The sequence below is a fragment of the Tauraco erythrolophus genome, chromosome 2 (assembly GCF_009769465.1).
Source record: "Tauraco erythrolophus isolate bTauEry1 chromosome 2, bTauEry1.pri, whole genome shotgun sequence".
Taxonomy (NCBI): domain Eukaryota; kingdom Metazoa; phylum Chordata; class Aves; order Musophagiformes; family Musophagidae; genus Tauraco; species Tauraco erythrolophus.
In genome coordinates this window covers 128,757,019-128,776,682 of record NC_141466.1, presented here as the reverse complement: position 1 = coordinate 128,776,682, position 19,664 = coordinate 128,757,019, and the positions used below count along the sequence as shown (strand labels likewise).

Genomic DNA, 19,664 nt, shown 5'->3' with positions numbered 1-19,664 from the left:
CATTCAGGCCAAGATGGACCAAATGCCATGGTTCACTAAATACTATCTTCTCTTGATGTACAGGACAAACTAGACAAGTAACAGCCAACTAAGTCAATTCCCCTAAAACATGAGTATAAAAGTCAATTTCACAAGTTTAGCTTGGCTCTGAAAGGGAAAATATTTTGAAAGGTTGAACTAAAGCTGTATGTTTGTTAGGATGAAGGATTTTTTTGTTTTCCTCTGGACTCTTCAGAAGTACGTAAGTCAAAAAAGTAAGAATTTCTAGAATACTTGAAGTCGATTGCACAACTACAGACAGTAACTTTATTTTGCCTTGTAATGTATCGAGCTACAGTTATTGCATCGTCTCAGGTGACAGGAACCAAACGGTACTGCCACGCCTGCAAACAGTGAAGTAACAAAAATCTGAAACATCAACTCCAATGTCAGTTCCACAAGTCCTTTTAGCCATGTATCCAGTATTATCTTGGCATCTCAAGAAAAGATGAGATAACGTGACCCAAAGCACAGCCAGCATCCTCATCCTACCACTGCTGTTTCTCATCTACTCTACGCATTAAAAGTATGTGTTTTTAAGAATTATAACTACTGAATTATATTCTGTATTTGGCACTTGTTCAGTTCAAAACTATCAAGTCAGTCTACCTCTGTGACATCTCCTATTCCACTTCACCAACAGGCAGTAAGCTGAGTAACTGCTTCAAACTACTTACTCCTTACTTTCCTCCTGCTCAGCTCCCACAGTCAAAAACTTCAGGAGAACAACTTCCACATGCTGAAACTAAGTGCTCATAGTCAGGAATGTAACAAGATATGAGCACGTTGAGCTACTCTCATCATTAAAAGCATGCAGAAGACCTAACTTCAGGGTGCTCCCTTAGTTTCTCAGAAGGACACAGCTGTACTCAAGCCTTCATTGCAGCTGTTCCCTAGAAGCCTGCAAGTCTGTTTCCAACAGCAGAATCCATGTGAAACATTACTTCCAAGAGGAAATACACTTTATCTGCCAACCTAGAGTTGGAAGGAGTACAGGGAAAGTTGAGAATAATAATAATCACAAAAATGTGGAAGTCTCCCTCTACACATTTGTTTTCATTGACATCTTCAATTGCATTTTAATCGATACAGCTTCAGAACCTAAGCACTGGCAGTAAAAATTTAAAGTACACCCTTAGCACTGTTAAGAAAAGCTCACAGCAGAACACAATAATTTGGAATAACTTCAGTGAGTTCTAAAAACAGCTTTTAGTGAAAAGCCAAGTATAAAACGGTGACAACTTCAATGTCAAGAATTTTATGTAGTCCTACTCAATGTTTTGAAGTCCCAATTATCATGACTTGACAGGAAACTATGTAAACAAGCACTAACATCGAGATACCTCCATTTACCATAGCTCATGTCTAAAATTCAACACACATTGCAAGCTATAAGGGGGGGGGGAACAACACCACACAACATTTATTTTAAAACTTCCAGATTCCTTGCAATGACAGAAGACTGGGCTTGCCCTACACTGCACTTTCAGTTACAGCAATCTAGCTTCATATACACTTACACTAATTAAAAGCAGACTTAGAATCACAGAATCATAGAATGGTTAGGGCTGGAAGGGACCTTCAAAGGTCATCTAGTCCAACCCCCCCAGTATCTCACTGCCTAAAAGAACAAATGACCATTAATAGGTAAAACTATGCATTTACTTGGTATTTCTATTTTAAAATAATTATGATTGCTTACGATTTCAAAAAAAAGTCACATAAATCTACACATGCTACCAGACAGACCACAGAACCCACCAGAAAAATGACAGCGTACTGGTGGGGCTGCCCAGACAGGCTGAAGAGAGTCTCATGTGGCCAGTACAGAGAATCAAAACCTCTAGCTCAAAGCCAGGAGCTAACCTCAAAAGCTGCCTAGAGTTAGACCTCTTCAGATAACTTTAGCCTCTATGTCAGTACAACACTTAAGTGATGATGTTTCAAAACTATCACGCCTTCTACCTTCCCATGACATTTACAGAATTTCAGGTGCTCACCATCCCACTCAGACCACTCTCACAAAAGGGACAGAAACAGTTTCGTCATCCAGAAAAACACAGATGGTCTAACTACATGACAAAAAGTTACTAATTGTATTTGAAGCTGAAAACTACTTACATGGGGACTGACAATCTAAATCTCAGTTAATACACAAAGTGAAGAGGAAAAGACAAAAATCCCTCCCTACCTTCACACTGGTTCCTTGGAAGAATCTTCCATCTTGTTTTTATCACATTTTCCAAGATTTGCAGTCCATAATACTGAAATTGGAGAAGAACAAAATGTGAGTACATTACTGTAGGACTAACTAACTTTCAGGACTCTCATTCAATCACACATTCACACTTAACATCTAAAACTTCGAGATTATAAACTAACGCTTTTATTAAATGTATGTCTATTAACCCGTTTACTGAGGTTTCATGCATTTTTTTTCTTGTTTTATTCTTTGCTATACTAAGTCCTGCTGTTTGATCATGCTCACACCAGGAGGGGGGCAGGGGGGAAATAAAATAATGAAAAGCCCTCTGGTAGACAATTTTGGCTATCTGGAAAAAAGAAAGTAGCAGCCAGATATGAATTTGCATCATAAATGACTGCTCGTACGTTCAAGTATTAATACAACCAAGCTCCTAAAATATTTAGCAGCTTGGATGGTCTCAAGCTTCTTATCGTTCCTCTAAGAGCTGAAAAAAAAAACCTCTTGTCTTAGCATCACATGTCCTGACACTGGCACTTTCTAAAGAAAGTACTTCCCAATCTTCACTGGTGTGTTACTTTAGGAACAGCAAGACAACCCACAGGTTTGTTTTTTTTAATTTCAATACCCACCCCAATATGGCAGCTATTTCTACTATTTAAAGATGAACTTTTGTGCTCAGTCAAATAATAATAAAAATGTGAACAAGCTCTTGGAAACCCTTTTACCTTTCAGGAATTCCTTCCTACGTTCTTACCCAAAACTGCTACGTTTGCAAAGTAATCGGTAAGGCCAGTCCCTCGGCCCATTTGTCCCTACTGCCAACTCACAGTAACAGGGAAAGAAGTTTGGGATGGTACCATCGGAGAACTTTACTATGTAAAACCCCATTAGCATGAATAGACAGGAGAGAAAAGGGGACGAGGAGTTTTGCATTTACTTTATCTGCAGTAGATTAGGAAGAAAAAAAAAATATCACGTCAATGCCTGAAAGGTAAATTCAAGTTTTCACAGTTAAAAGTTTGGCTGAGAATAAGAGTTCCTCTTTAAAATGGTTAGTTGTTACACAAAGTCGGATCATTAGTATTTCAACCAAAGGGATCATATTAACTTTAATTTAATTAAAAAACACAATGTAGACTGTCCCAAACTACATTGCATTAAAAAACCATTTTTGCTGTTCTCATCTTAGCAGAACCTACGTCCCTTTGCTTCTCTATCCGACTCGAGCTCTCACAAGCTTCACATGTACATCCTGCGTTTGCAAAACATTCTGTCACCTTCCAAAATCTTGGGTACCAAGAAAAATTAAGCATTAGCAGAAAGTTGGCAGGGTGTTTTTTTTCTTCATGGTCAGCTGCAAAAGTTTATCAACTAGATGTTAATCTGTAAGTTTACTTAATTATTTAATGTTAAAGCTAAATGAAATCAAGGGAACGTTTATATAGGAAAATATATGAAAATGTTCTTAAGCAAAATGCTTCACTTCACAGGAAGTGACTTCAGCCACTGCTATGGATTTATAGACACTACCTGCACCTGATCCACACTATATACACTTGAAAACATACTTAAAAAAGCTTCTAACAATGTTGAAAGTATGAACATTTGTATCAGACAGCACTAACTTTCCTGAAGCAGAACTAAACTCGACTTAAATTTGTACACTCTACAGGCACACATACTAATAGCCGTTTCAGATAACAGCTAACCAAAAATATTAGTTTTGCTTCCTAACTTTTTTCCACAAGTCAACTTATTTAGCATATTTAACCAAAATGGCAATTCTACTTTCACTTTACAAAAGCACTAGATGACCAAACAAAACTTACATGAAAATCCTGGCCTAAGCTAAGGACAGATCTCATCTTTAGTCTTCCCCCCCCACTTAGGATTTCCTCTGAGACAAAGAAAAGGACAGACACCTCTAGCAATCTGCCGCTCACCCCTCATTATCTGTTCAAATACGTAATTCAGATTCATGTACTGTGAAGAGGTTCATGCTGTCTAGGTTTCTACTAATTCTTTTGTACGTGTGACTTCAATTCTGCCTTCTGCTAATGTCATCTCTTCCTCAGTACTAGTACTAATCATTTTTCCTAACACTCACACATGAAATGAAATGGAACCAGTAATAAAATCACTGTATACAGTCTTCCCCTACACATCCTTCTTGCCATACCATATTTGAAGGCTTCATCAGCCTGCCTGAATACTCTGCAAGAGGCTTTCTGGGCTTTTTATTTTGTTTTTAAGCTGCATTTGATCTGATGGTTCTAATTTTTGGTATTTCCCTGATAACTAGATAAGCCAAGCCACAAAAAAAGTCACTGAAACCAATTACAAGATTTGCCATCTGAACTATCAGAAGCGTACTTTTTAAACCAACTATTGCAACATACATGGGAACAAATTTAAGAGGTGCATAAAATAGAAGTATTTCAAAATTCATTTGCTCTTGGTTTGCTTATTTCTAATTGCCTAATAGCAATTCACTGCCCAATGACAAAGATGAGGGACAGGTAACAGCAAAGACTGAAAAAAATCATGAAATGATCCCTATGGTAGAAATTTTTATGGTACCCTTATTACTTATTCTATGCACCAAATCCCTTTCCCTCCCACCTCCCAAGAAACAAAAACAATTGATGAACAGAATTCAGTTAAAGGGAATCAAAAGGGTAGACCTTGTGGAGGCCTGCCGTCAAAGCCTAGCTGTGTCAGTTGCACAGGAAGACACCCCTTTTCTTCCTATTACAAGCAATCAACATAATGGAACATTATGATTAATATCAGGTAGTGTTAACAGCTTTAATTAAAGAAAAAATATGATTGCATAAAAGCCAAATGTCATAGTGCATAAATTTAGCACCAAATCATTTGCAATTTATGTAAATTGAAGAATTCTTTACCTGTTGCTTTCTTTCTGTTCCTCTAATCATCTCATTTTTCACAAGACAAATTTGAGTTTTTAAAAATACTGTTGATAAATCAACTTAAACATTAGTAACGTCTGTCAGTATAAAAAGCAAAGTTTACCAGGCAAGCAAACAGGCAAACACTGTTACTTAAAGGTTAGCACTTTGAGGAAGTTCTTTAAACTGTTTTCCCTTAAACTTCAGAGAGCAATGAAAAAAATGGAACTGTCTCATGAACAGTCTGATTTCGGAAACCATCCAAACACAACTATTTTCTGTTCGCACACAGTGTGTACCAAGCAGAAAAACATGCATGCCAGTTATTTGAGATAACAATCCTCAAACTTAAAGACAGTGAAAACACACTTCGATCACCTTTTCGGTTCAAACTTCAGAAGTCTTAGATAAAAGTATTTAAAATTGGAGGAAAAACCTGAATGCTGTCCCTCTTAGTCTTGATCATGATGGATTTAAAAACAGCAGTACAAAGCAAATGTGTTCTGCATATTAGTAAAGACTAATCTCATACTACAAAGAGTTTAGGGTGCTTAACTTTCATTGATGGCTCAAAATCTTGGGCTAATAAGGTTTCTGGTTTGTCTTAAATACACCTAGGGACAAATTCTCTCCTCAGTTACGTGCACACAGCTCTCATTATGATCAAAACCAGCCAAGCACTTACCCGAGGACAAAATTTGGCTCTAGGAGACTCTTCATTACTCAGATGTATACAGACACACACCAATCTTTGGAACTGACATTATGTTTGTATGTGTCTTGGAAAAAAAAAAAAACACACAAACCAATTTAGCTCTTCCTTTTTTTTTTTAAAAAAAAAGGCAGAAAAAACTCTCGTCAATGTAAAAGAAGGTTTAAATATTTTTGTCCATTTACAGCCAACTTTGGGAACAAGATAAAAATAAGTGGTTTGAATCAAGAAAGTCTATGGCTAAAAATGAGATACCTTCCTCAAAGTTTATGAATGGAAGAAAGAGTAAAACCAAATAAATAAAAGTTGATTTGCTTACTTTGGTATTCATGTTCTGAGAGAACTCCAAAATAGTATCAACTCTTGTCCACGCATCAGGATGTTCTTTTAAGTGAGTCAAGACTTCCTGTGCCATTCTTTGCTAAAAGTAAGTTTGATTTAAAAAAAAATATTAGATTATTTAAGAAATTATATACTGCCAGTGAAGACATTAATACATAACACATCTTTAAATCACTTATCCAAGAGTTAGGCAGAAGTCCAACAGGAGCAACAAGTCCCTTAACCCTCCTTCTGTGTGACAGTTGAAGTTTATTAACAACCAAACTCCCAAAGTGCCTTGATGCAAGACCATCGTTTACTTACTTCCCTCTTCCACACTGAATGAATCATCTAGACCAGCAGTGAATGTGTGGGAACAGCACACATTATAGGGAAAACATATTAGAGAATTAAGTTTTCTCCCACTCAAGAAAGTCATCTAGATAAAATTATTTATTCAGGGGCACCCAAACCTTCCAGTTCTACTGGAAGCATTCATACGGAGTACTGATCATGCTGCGAAATTGTTGATGTAGGAACTGTTGATTTATTTTGAAGAATCACGGAGTAGAGCATTAGAGGTCTCCAGTCCCTGCTTCCGAGGAATCCCTTGTTGTATCTAATAGCTTACAAAACAATCATAAAAACTGCTTGGGAGGGAGGAACAGGTTGGTCATGCTAATGGTTTGTTCTTCCTTGGGACTGACATTATTGTACTAGATACTACGGTTTCAGTGACTTGCAAAACCTCATCTGAAGCAATTACGCACTGAAATAGCTGAATTCATTTTAGCTATCCTATTCTAAAGCCTGGACGTCCACAAGCATTTTTAGGGAGTCAAAAGATGTTAGCTATTTCCAAAAATGCAGCGTACTGACAAATCTTGCTGCAAATCATATCACCTACAAGCATCAGACACTGCTTTATCAAGATGATGAACATTTTACATCATAATTCACAGAACTTAGTTCATTCTTTCACTGAAATGTAAAGCCAATTCAATGAAGCTACAAATCAGTTAAAGCTTTACTTTAGGATTAACTTCAACTGTTAGAACTTAGTCCAGCTATGCAGATTTCTAGTCTGCTACAAGAAGATAGTTGAGCTAATCATCAACCGGTGCAAGAAAACATGTATTTTCACTAAGACAGAAATCCCATCAAGGCCCAGCATCTATAAACATACAATGCAGGAAACAAATTTGGTATGGGATTTACCAAATTAAAATTGAAAGCTGCAACATTCAAGAGCAAGAATGTCTAAAATATCTGTACAATACTGGCATCCCCACGTAAAATAATTAAGCATAGTGGAGCAATTCCCAATCTGATACTGACTTTGACTAGCAAGTAAGTCTCTGTAGATTTGGTATGGGGAAGTACCACACAAATATTCCTTTTAACTCCAAAAGCAGTACAACCATATTCTCACAGAGTGGCATCAGAGCTTTAAAAAAAAAAAAAAAAAGCCAGCACTTCTGATGCAGTTCAGTGTAAGAGGGAAACATCAGCTGTATTACTTCCAGGTTCAACCTGGGTGCACTTTTATATTGGCCTCCTTAGTGCTTCCCATATTGGTGACACATCACAGTATCAGTTTCAACACCAATGAAATACAGATGCTTAATATCCTTCTCCCAAGCACCGAAAAGTTTCCTCTTATACCCAGTAATCCCTTTTCTGGACATCAATTCCTGTAGTTTCATAAAAACAGTATAAATGTAACAGTAAAGCTTAATATCAAGATCAAAGCCTCACTGTGTTGTTGCTACCAAAAAGAAAATCAGTTAGCAAGTAATCTTCTGGACACGTGAAGGTCTAACAGACCAATGGAATTAAGAGTCTGGGATGAGTCCAGGGTAACATCTATGAGTTGACTGAAGTCCCCTTAGTCATGTGTTGCACTGGGGTAGGGTTGGCGACATTCTTTTCAGAGAAGCATACCCAAAAAAAGCCAGCAGAAAAAAATGTAAAAGTCTAGCACAGAAAATAGCTTCTAGTCTAATACAGATCAGCAGAGAAGAGCTTTGCAAGCAGAGGTAAGAATTAAGCAGAAGGAGGAGACAGGTCAATCTGAAAGCAAATTTAGCATAGGCCATCAAGGCTGCATTCTAAACATTTTTTACCCTAACATTAATCTATTCCAGGCTTTAAAGTGACATTATATCAGTACATGTATTTAAAATAAGTTTATATCATATTCTACTTTTGCCATTTAAGCACCACCTCTTGAATTTTGCTTCTTATTGCATTAATTTTCTGAACACCACAGACTCTACCCAGCTGTTTTAAGTGACAAACTTCTCACAATAGCAGAACAATGGCAATTTGATCATTGTATTTAGTGTTAATCCTCTATTCTCCTTACAAACTTTCCCAACTTTTTAAACTCCATTCAAACCAAACAATACTATAAGCACCACCTATTTTGTAAGGCAGTACAGGCTTACAAACAAGCACTCAGAAGTCCATACTTTAAGGCAAAAGCTAGAAGCAGTTTTCCATTATATGATCACTTCAAAAACTACAGCTAGTAACTATTTATTTGAATTTAGGAAACTCAAAACGCAAATACTTCAAAAATCAGCAAGGTACTTCAGAACCTGTAGGAATTCACATCAGAAAACCTTCTGAAAGCTTTTTTTTGAAAAAAGAGAGATATACAAAACAAGCATAAGCAAATACATTGTTTACTCTAACAGCTGGAAGGAATAGAAAATCATCAGCTACTTTGTCTCATTTTAATTCACTTCTCATTGTTGTGCAAGAATATCTTAGCAAGAGATGCCTGACACCAAAACTCCCAATTCGTTAAGCATGAACAATTAAAATTTGCCAGAAGAGGGACTACGCCAACACCCTTGTAGCAATACTTGCTCTCAACATTTCAGTCTTATTTCCAAAGTAGCTCAAGAAATAGATAAAATCAATACAAGATTCACTTTCAAGACAATATATGCAAACATACAAATGCACACATTCCTCCAATTCAAACTTAAGACTCCACAATCCACACTAAGTCCAAAGTAAAGAGTGCAAGAAGAACCTGTGCAGACCAACGGTAATGGGGGGGGGGGGGGGGGAAGTAGACACAAGGAAGGAAAAACTCTTCTCAAGTATGGGCAACGTGCTTCTTTGTAAGCACATATACAATAATAACATCATTAAGATTTTTCTTTTAAATACAGTCCTTCAGTGAAGTCAACATTAAATTGATGCCTTCACAATCCTGTCCACTATAATAACAGATAACTCAGACCTTCCTGAAGAACTAATTCAGAGAGAGCAAGCTGCAAGCAGAAGTGCCTTTACCAAACTGTACTTGCTTACAGCTTTCAACAGCAGAAGTCATGCTGGAAATAAACTAACGTTATTTCTAAGTGTCATTTGAATGCTCATTACATGAGGCCTGCCTGTAAACCAGGGCACGTGAATTGCCAGTGATATCTAGTCACTAGCAGAGTAAATTCACTAATATTACTGATTTTTATTGAAGTGAATTAATTTTGCTCAATTGATTTTTATATAAGGTTAAACATGGTCAATAAACATAGGGTTTAAGTCCACATTACCTGCGCTCCTTCTCCATGGTACAAGCAGTTCACCACATTGTCCAAGAGATTGATATCCAGTTTCTGATTAAAATCCAGCAGCTGGCGAGCTGCATGGTCTGCTAACATTGTCATAATTGCTGGCATAGATTACTGCAAAATAAATAAAAAAATGTCATCAGTTCATAAGAAATTATTATTAGATGTACTTGTAAAGCAAGTGCTTCAACTTAAGCATCTCATTTGAATGAGATGAGCTGTCAGCAGTACTGGAGAGCACTGAATACAACACTCCATCAACTGAGTAAGTAGCAGGACAAACTGAAAAATTCACACATCACTGCCCCAACAAGTCTCAGGGTCTCCAGCAACTATAACACACCACAACAGTCTGACCAGTCAACGGGCTGTAGTATCAGCAAGGTGAAATTTATTTCAAAGCAGGTTTTCGACCCCTACCACTCCCTAAACATGTGTAAACCAGTAAGTTTGCTGGTAGAAATACCCAGTATCGTTACAACCAAAACTCACACCAGCAAAGCAATCTCAAGTCGAATTTTGAGTTTCCGAGGCCAACAGGCACATTTAGAAGATTGTTTCTAAAAGCTTTTAAACAATTGGTTATGGAAGTGAAACGTGATCTACATACACAGTAAGAAATTAGGCAGAGGGCATTTTTCAAATACTTGGCGGGGGGGAAAAACACAAGTTAACTACATACAAGTAAAAACTTTCCATTGAAACTAGGGAAGTTGACTGTTTGAAGGCACTCTGAGAAGATGAAGTAAGGGGACCGTTAAAGTCAGAAGGTTACTCCGTGTACTGCATTAGATCACTTCAAACTGCAATGGAATTCTACTGGAGGTTTCAGGACCCATAAAACCAGCGACACATGCATTAACTCTTTGTCCTAGATACAGCAGCCTCGATATTATGCAAAGGAAGTCAGGTGGGGGGTGAGATTGTGGCTGTGCATGTAATATGCTTACCAGTCAGAGACCGGTACAAGATAAACACAACTGTGAAAAGCAAGAAAATAAGCCAGAACCACCACAGAATTGTGGTAAATTATACTGTAACCTTTTCACACTACCCCCGTGATGGAAGCACCTGATCAAGTTTATCGCACTCTTCTCACAGTCACTGGCAACTATAACACATATTCCTTCCTCCTCTACAGCAGCTCTCCTCCCATTCACCTTCCTTTTGAGATTCTCCCATAAAGCTACAAATTCCATAAAAAACTCCTCACTTAAGGAATAGTCAGAAGTCTGGACAACTGCAAGATCACTCAGAAAGTTACATTAGAGCTTTCTACATACTCAGGTACAATCTGAAACTGCCAGAACACTCTCCCCATACACCCGGCCAATCCGTTCCTTAGAGTAAGGTACAAGTCGGATCTGCTCTTAGTAAATAGCTTCATGTGTAAATAAGGATTCATTTTATGCCTTACATGTTTAAGTCATGCTCAAAAGTAAAGAGCAAGACAAACCTGTGAATCAACTCAAGTAATTACTAATTGAAAGTCCTACAGTAGCATACAAAGAAAATCTTTTGTTTAGAAATTCATGTTTGCAAGTAATGTCAAGCAATTTTGTTTACTTCCATACAGAAAGATATTAACTTCCAAACCTGAACATTTTAATCATACTTTGCAGTAAAAAAAAAACAAACTCATTTAGTTAGTATTACTACACTAACGATATCATTTTGAGGGCTCCATCTCAACATCCAGGCAGCACTTTCACATCTACCTGGAAAAACAGACGAAAACAAACATCAAGTAGAACCCGAAAAAATCGAAACGAACACTCCTGTCCTTTCTCCCCCAACTCCTGAAGTTTTCAAAACTGCAACATTAGGTATGGAAGCAAGAAACAAAAACAGCAGGGAGGGCTGATTTCATTCTTTTAAGCCAGAAGGACACTCGAAAATACCATCTCGCAGAGAGGCAGTAAGCAGCACTACCAGAAGGAAATTGCAGCAATTAATACGCTCTTCAGCTCCCACCAGACACGCGTCCTTTCAGGAACGCCCCTTTCTGTTCACATCTGCCCTCCGCGGCTGAACCGTGGGCCGGGAAAGCGGTTCTCAAGCTACAATAAACATCGTAAATCAGTTATTTCTCAGGTACGGCCATTCATTTCCAGTTTAAGCCTCTTTCAGTGGTTTTTTACGCAGCCCTAAGAGCACGAGTGAGCAGCCACGTGACCAAGAGAAGTTCTGAACCACATGGAAGCAGAAAGGAAATGTTTTGAATAGAGCTCCCTTTGCCACTCCCAGCATTATCTTCAAAATGACCTACCTACTCGCCAGCTGAAACACAGAAATGGCGGCTTTGTGGTCAATACCACTGCAATCAACTCTTTTTTCCTACTCCTAACAGGGTACCCACATGAAGCTTATAATCCTTGATTCACTACACTCCTATACTTTTTTCCCCTCCCATCACGCCTGAAACCTGGAACAGGTTTAAACCTCTACTCTAAGAAACTACCACTAATGAATTCTCCAACGCTGCCAACAAACGGGGAAACCGAAACGATAGAAAAAGTTAAAAAAAAAAATCAGAACTACAACATAGCAAGAATCTGACATCTACCGAAGGTCAAAAGAACTGCATTTACAGCACTGTTTACACAGTTATCCCAACTCTCGATGACCCTGGACCTCTAAGTTTAACACAACAGTTAGCTTATTATAATATAATTCATTTAAGCATATAGTGCATGGGAAAAAAAAAAAAGCATACATTTTAACAATAAGAAATGTTGATTATTCACAATGAACCCTAGAGCACCTTCAACCCAGCTACTTAAATCTCACTGGGGGGAGCGATTAAAAAAAAAATTAACAACCCCTGGGACAGTCTCTGAGCATCTTCAACCCAGCTACTTAAACCTCACTGCGGGCAGCGATTAAAAAAAAAAATTAACGACCCCTGGGAGAGTCACTCTGCCCCATCGCTAAGCATGCCATTCCGCTAGCGATCGCAAATGAATCACCGCCCCACCACCCTCTTCCAGCGAATTTGTGAATTCCTCCCGCTGCACGACACGGAACGGAGCGCACCACAACCGCATTCGCGCCGCGCTTCACCCACCACGCATCGCAACGCAACCATTCCTTCCCGCACTACTTTACACACACGCGGACGAGATCAAACAACACCGCTTCGCCGACACCCGCCCGACACCTCGGAGCGCTCGTTTCGGGCGGCGCGGCCGCGCCCGACACGGAGCACCCCCGGAATCACTCCCACCCACCCGGCGCCGAGGCCTTCCCCCGCTCCGGCCGCGGAGCCGCGCCGCTCCCCGCAGAGCCCCGGCTCCTGGGCGGGCGGGGGGGGGGGGGCGGGCGAGAACCACGGTGGCGGCGGAAGGCGCGGCGGCGCCCCGGGCGGGCGGCGGGCGGGCCGGGGCCCTGCGGAGCGCGGCGGGCCCGCGGCGGCGCAGCCCCTCCCTCCGCTCCAGCCCTGCGCTCGACACAGGGCCCCCACGTGATGCAGGCGGACGTTTCAATACTGCTGCACAGACACACAAAAATATTTCTGGAAACTTCCACTCCTAATAATTTACAGATTATGTCCCTAGTTTTGCCCCTGCCCGAGCCCAACCCCCCCAGCCCGTTCGGTCCCCTCGAAACGCGGGGACGGGCCCCAGCCGTGCGCCCCAGCAGCGGCTCCCCAGCCTCCCCGCCGCCTCCCCCGCCGCCCCAGCATCCGCGGGAGGCTCAGCGCTCCGTCAGGAGCCAGGCCTAGGATGCTCGCCCCCCAAAACCGATTTTAAACACACCCTCCCACCCCTCAGGGTTTCTCCTCGGGGCCCATCACGCCTCTCCTTCCCCAGCAAAGACTTTGCGCCCTCCGCACACGCACACGGCCGTACCCCTCCCACTCCCCCGCCGCCGCGGCCCCGCACCGTCTCCCGAGCGCTCCCCGCTTCGCCCCCCCCACCGCGTTACTCATCGCAACACACACCCCCCCCTACCACCACCACCGTCCCCCCCGCAGCCCGAGCGCTCACTTACCTACGTTGTTTCTTACAGCCTCTTCTTTCAAAAAGTAGGGGCGGATGAGCGAAGTTTCTAACCACACGCCAAAAAAAAATGAAAATAAACACCACCAAAAATAACCCACCCCCTCAAAAAAAAAAAAAAAAAGAAAAAAATCAAAACCCGAAGCGGGGGGGAAAGACGAGCGCACCCCCCTCTCCGCCGGGTATTATTAGCACCGCTCTCCTCCTCCCCGCGCTGCCCCCGAGCAAGCGTGTCCCGGCCTGACTGCCCTCGGCGCCCAGCAGAAGCCTGCGGCCCCCGGGCGGGCGCTGCGCTCGGCGCACGGCTCCGCGCCTTCTCCTCGGCCCAGGAGCACGGCCGCCCGCCGCCAGGCGCGCAGGGCGCGGGGCGCGCTTCCCTCCTCTCGCTCGGAGCGGGGGGGAAAGGGGGCGCGGGGCTCCGGCCTCCCAAGGCCCCTGGCAGCGGGGGGAAACTTCTACCTCCCTCGCAGCCCTGGCTGCCCCAGCTCCAGCTGAGCGGGGCCCCGGCTCGCTCTCTCCCGCGTCGCTGGCTGCCCAGGCCCGGGCCCGTGCGGCCGGTCTCTCGCTGCTGCCGCTGCCGCCGCCCTCCCCTAGGCCTGGCCGGCGCTCAGTTCGCCCCCATTCCCACCCCCCCCCCCGCTTCGCACTAAACTTTGCCCCCTCAGCCGCGCCGGCGGTTCCCCCTGCGGGCTCCCCTACGAGCAGGTCACACGCACGGCGGCGGAGGCGGCGGTGGTAGCAGGGACTGAGCGCGGCGCGTCTCCCCCTCCTAATGCCACAGACTCGGAACCGGCTCAAACCGGTTCAGACTGGGAGATTCCATCTCGGTTTAGTTTTCAGCCCATGGCGCCGCGGAGCGTTTGGAAACCTCGGGCCTCCGCCCAGCCGCCGCTCCCATTGGTCCCGAGCGATGCCGCCGCGCAAGCGGCCTCCACGCTTATTGGGCGGAGGGCCTGTCAATCCGCTGCGCACCTCGGAGGGCGGAGGGGGGATGAGATGGCGGGGATCCGCCCCCTCTCCAGCAGCGTTTTGCGCGCAGAGGGAGGGGGGATAGGGGACGGGCCGCTGCCGGCTGATAGGCCGAACCGAGCTGTCACTCAAAGGCGGGCCCGCCTCTAGTTCGCAAAGCGCGGGCGCAGGTGCCGCTGCGTTCTGGTTGGCCGGCGGTTCGGCGTGACGCGCGTGCCTGAGCGCGGCTTTCAGGGCTGCTGAGGGGAAGGGTGCGCGCGCGGCGGCCGTTAGCCAGCCTTGCGCTCGTGCCTGAGGGGGAACAGGGTGGCGGGGCTGGTCCTGGAGCGGGAACGGCTCCCGTCCCGTTCGGGCCGTGTCCTGGGACCGCTCAGGCGCTGTTTCTGCGGGAGCACAGTGATGAGATGGGGGGGAGAGAGTCACTTGGCTGGCGGGGCCCTGTCTGGGGGCGGCGCGGGGCTGTGCGGCAATGGCGGGCCTCACCTTGCGGGTCTCCCCTCACGGGTCTTCTCTGGAGCGGCGGCGGTCCGTGAGGTTGATGGTTAGCCCACAGGTGGGGCGCTGCGTTGGTGTCCTGAGGCCGGTGGGCGGTTAAATATTCAGCTGTGAAGAGTGGGCTGTGTGGGCAGTGAGGGGGGGCTGTGGGCTCACACCTTACCCGGGCAGCACTGCCCACCAAGGCCCGTGCAGTAGGAAAGGGGGTGTCTTCCCCTCTCCCCTACGATGCCGATACTCATGGATCATCCAGCTTGCTGCAGCAGCTGCGTTCCTCAGTCTCTCACCGCTGCTTTCCAAGGTGTGGTTCAGGCAGGGCTGGTTTGCCCACAGATAAGGGAAATCTTGGACTGCATGAGGGATACTCGTCTACCAGATGTGAACAGGGGTGATCTCAGGGCAGAGGTTGGCTTTTCAGTGGCGGTGCACACTCGACAGGCTGTGGTTGTGTCTCGTCGCTACCTGAAGGAGCGGAAGAATGTGCTCACCAGCCTTCCTATGGAAGAGCTCTTAGCAGTGAGGGTGCTCAGCACCTGTGTATGCCTTTTTTCAAAATTTTATCTCCTTATTTGAAAAAAAATAATAGCTGTAGGAAACTTACAAAAATAATTAATTTCTATGAGGAGGATAATATTGTGAAGCATCTAAACGTCCTTCTAGGAACAAGCTTCGCAGTTTTCATCACCTACTCTGAAGCAAAACTTTCCCTTTGATTATGATTTTGGGACAGTGATACACTGTCAGTGAAACTTGATATAGAAGTGATACTTTTGATTTGTAGAATGCCATGTCCTCTTGGGTGTATCTGAAGGAAGTTTCCTTCTGTGAGGTGGTGTTCACCTATGCCATGGCCAGATGTATGGGAGGGAACCTTAAGTCCTTTTGCACGGTTTAAATGAAAGCAAAACTAGTGCTTTTTTCTGTGTGTTCAGCTTGAGACTTCGCAAAGAAGTCTGTCCTCTCAGAAATGCTGACTTGTGCTCACAAAGCCAAAGTCTTTTTATGTTGTCTTAATCTCTTTTCTGAACTGAAAAAACTAAGCATGCAGTTGTCTTTAAGAAACTGGGCAAAACTTTTGGTTTTGCTCTGGTGGGTTGTTTGGGGTTTCTTCATGCAAAGGGAAGCAGAGTTTTGTCAGAGAAAACTGGTAACTTTAGTGGAACAATTTATTTTCTGCATGTAGGTAATTTTCATTGTATTATAGATGATAGCTAGGTATATAGTGTTTTGAGTACTTGCTGGCAATGTCTCAAAGTTTACTTTAAAATAAAGCTTCATGCTGCTTTAAAAATCAATTAGCTTCTACAAAAGAGGTTTAAGATGTTGGTAGGTTCAAGTGGGAGCTAACTCATTCAGCCAAGAGCCCATCAACAGGTTTACATGTATGTATTCATGCTGGGAGCTTCGAGCTCCACTATACTATGTGAAATTATGACATTGCAAAGTGTATGCAGTAGTTCAGAATTGAATTGGAGAATGAAACTCTCCCAGAAGGTTATTTTTCCCCAGCGCATTTGTTTCTTTAGCTGAGGCTGCTTTTGAGATCACAGTCCAAATAAGGAGGATGTTTTACATAATTAATATTGAGTATTGAGGAATGATGTGATGTGTTTCCTGATTGGATGGCTACTTCCTCACTGGTAGAGAATCACCACAGAGAAAGTCAGTCAAAACTAAATCAATATATCAAAGTTTAGCCTAGGAACACCAGGCTCCTTTTATATAGGAAAATTAGCTTCAGTATAGTGGCCTTCCCTAATACTAACTGTAGGACATGGGGCATGATCATGCAGAAAATATCAACTCGTGTAAATAAAAATCACTGCTCAATTACCATTGGTGTGAAGTTTGTATCCTAGCAGAAAGGAACTGGAAAGTTGGAGACTGTGCTGTTGCTACTAAGTCACAATAAGGAAAATTAGATAGGGTGTACTCAGCTGTGAAACTACTGGATTGTGCTCAAAAACTATTTATACCGATGTTTTTTTTTAACCCATTCCTTCTGTGAAAGGTAACATTTTAAGGTTAGGCTTCTGTACTAATCACCAAAAGATTTCTAGTAGTATGCAAATCATAACATACTTCAATAAATAAACTATAATTACATGTACTTACACTGCTCTCATAGCTGTGGTTCTCAACTATCTCTAGGAGTTTTAAAAGTGCTGTGGGGATTCCAATTCCTCAATCTTCATTTTGTGGGTTTTTGCAATGTGGTTTGTTTCCATGTAATTCTGGGAAGGCTAGGGAAACAACACTTGTATCCAAATACACATTTATGTTTCAGGAAGAAGCTGAGGAGATGCAAGGCCATGTGACACTAATTTAGGTCCTGTGTGATGTATTACTGGAGAAGTAGCTATCCCACCAGGATAACCACAGGTCAGCTGGAGAGGTGAGGGGCAGGAGGAGGTGTGATGGAAAGTTGTGTATCATCTGAGCTTGCCTTAGTTAGTAGAAGATTTGTGACCCACGTTTATATGATGTCTCTGTAGTTAGTAAGTTCACAATTTGTGCATTATTCTGCTGTTTAAAAATGGAAACTCTAACTTTGAAACTTTTTTTCCTCATAAGCAATAGTTGGTTTAAAGCAGTCACAGCAGAGGGCTGCTTGTTTGTTGTGGGTTTTTTTTTTCTGTGCTTTATTCATAAGTCAAATCTCTTGGGACAATTTTTGCAGCATTTAAGGATTTGAACAGCTGGAATATGAACACACTCTTTTTTTATCGTGCATAAAAATAACTGCATCCTGTAACATCTCTGCTACAATGGTAACCAAGTGCTTTGTTTAACTCAGTTTATCTTGCTCTAGTGGGTTGGTTTATGTGAGAATTAATGGATCTGTAGTTTTTTGCAGTGTGACTTACAGTTGAAGATAGTGTTGTAGTTGATTGGGTTAAACTTGAAAGTGATTCAAATAGAATGGATAGACATAGCAAGCTGTTGATGGGTTAAAAACAGGGCTGTAACTCTGGCACTTAGAATAAACAGTGTCTCTATGTATGTTTTTATGTTCTAGCTAGCCCTGGTGTTCAAAACAAACTGATGTAAGAGACCAAAAAGTCAGATTCTTTAACTCCTTTGGCTTGTGCTGAAGGCTCACTTCTGTTTATTTTTTTCTTTTGTTTGATTTTTTTTTTGATGTGGGAGAGAAGAGTTTAAATCCTTGAAATTGGTTTGTTAAACTGAATGTTAACTATTTCTGTTTAAGATGGAAGAGTAGATGCAGCTTTTCACACTTTCATCAGCTGTTGGTAATGCCCCAGAATGAAATGTGTTTTTAATAAGTTGCAAGAGTAACAAACACAACAGGGCTTAGTTTTGCAAGTTTGGTTAGCTAAATTCTGTGCTTGAGTAGGGGGATAGTTCTGAGCTCTTCTGTGTTAGGAAGCGATATCACTGGCTCTGCTTATCTCAAATAACATATTCTAATCTTTTGCAGGAATGGCCCTCTTGTCTTTACGCAAGCTGTGGCCGAATATGCTGTGAGATTATGAGAAAACAGCATACTCTGCATCTCTCTTCTGTAAGGAGCTAGGTAACAGCTGGTTCAGAAACTGAGGGCAGTCATGTAAAAAGCAGCTATTTTAACAAGATGAGTATGCCTGACAGACATACTATCAGTAGTTGTTGCAAGCTTATGCTTGCTGTTTTGTTACCGCTGTTCCCTGTCTGTTGGCTCCTTTATTAGATGTTCAGTCTGGAATTTAGGCCTTGCTGAAATCAATAGGAGAATTTGCTTGGGTTTCAGGTCAGCAGTGTGCCCTGGTAGTGATAAAAGCTAACTGCATACTAGGCTGCATCAACAGGAGCCTAACCAGTAGCTCAGGTGAAGTGATTATTCCTCTCTACTTGGCAGTCATTAGCTGCATCTGGTTTTTGGTCCATCAGTACAAGGAAGATGTTGAAAACTCTGAGTCCAGCAGAGGCCAGCTACCAAGTTGGAGGAGAGAATGAGAGGACTGGGCTTCTTCAGCCTGGGAAAGAGATGGTTGAGGGGAGACCTACTAGCAGCCCCCAGTACCTAAGTTGAGTTTACAAGAATGAGTGAGCGTTATTGAGGGCATGGTAGGAAAATAAGAGACAATAGGCATAAATTAAAGTACACTCTCCTGCTGGAGATGAGGAGGCTATTTTTTGCTGTGAATGTGACTAAGTACAACAAAGCCATGAGCAACTTGGTCTGAATTCAGAGTTGGTTCTACCTTGAGCAGGAGATTGGACCAGGGATGTCCTAAGGTCCCTTCCAATCTGAGTGGTTTGAAAAAACTTGGAAGTTATGTCTTAGTGTATCTAATTCTTCACTAACGTTTTTGTATGTGGAAACGTTGCTTACTTCTGATCACTTTTAATGCAGTTTAACTCCTGATGTGATGATATTATTTTCTTCATTTGACACACAGCACTGATTTTTATTTT

General features: G+C 42.6%; 1 protein-coding gene across 2 annotated transcripts in view; it reads right to left on the bottom strand.

The window, feature by feature from the left end:
• XPO1 (exportin 1) overlaps positions 1-14,647 on the bottom strand; it is a 40,322-nt gene extending 25,675 nt beyond the window's left edge. Inside the window, exons 1-5 of one of the 2 annotated variants that reach the window (XM_086631893.1) lie at positions 14,498-14,647; positions 13,774-13,830; positions 9,763-9,894; positions 6,189-6,290; positions 2,231-2,303 (exon numbers count right to left, since the gene is read on the bottom strand). In XM_086631893.1, the coding sequence (XP_086488019.1) occupies positions 2,231-2,303; positions 6,189-6,290; positions 9,763-9,888 (301 nt within the window). In that variant the 5' untranslated portion in view covers positions 9,889-9,894; positions 13,774-13,830; positions 14,498-14,647. Of the gene's footprint in view, positions 1-2,230; positions 2,304-6,188; positions 6,291-9,762; positions 9,895-13,773; positions 14,031-14,497 lie in introns of those variants that run through there. The other variant, XM_086631892.1, reaches the window with a different exon arrangement.
• Between the last annotated feature and the right edge of the window lie 5,017 nt (positions 14,648-19,664).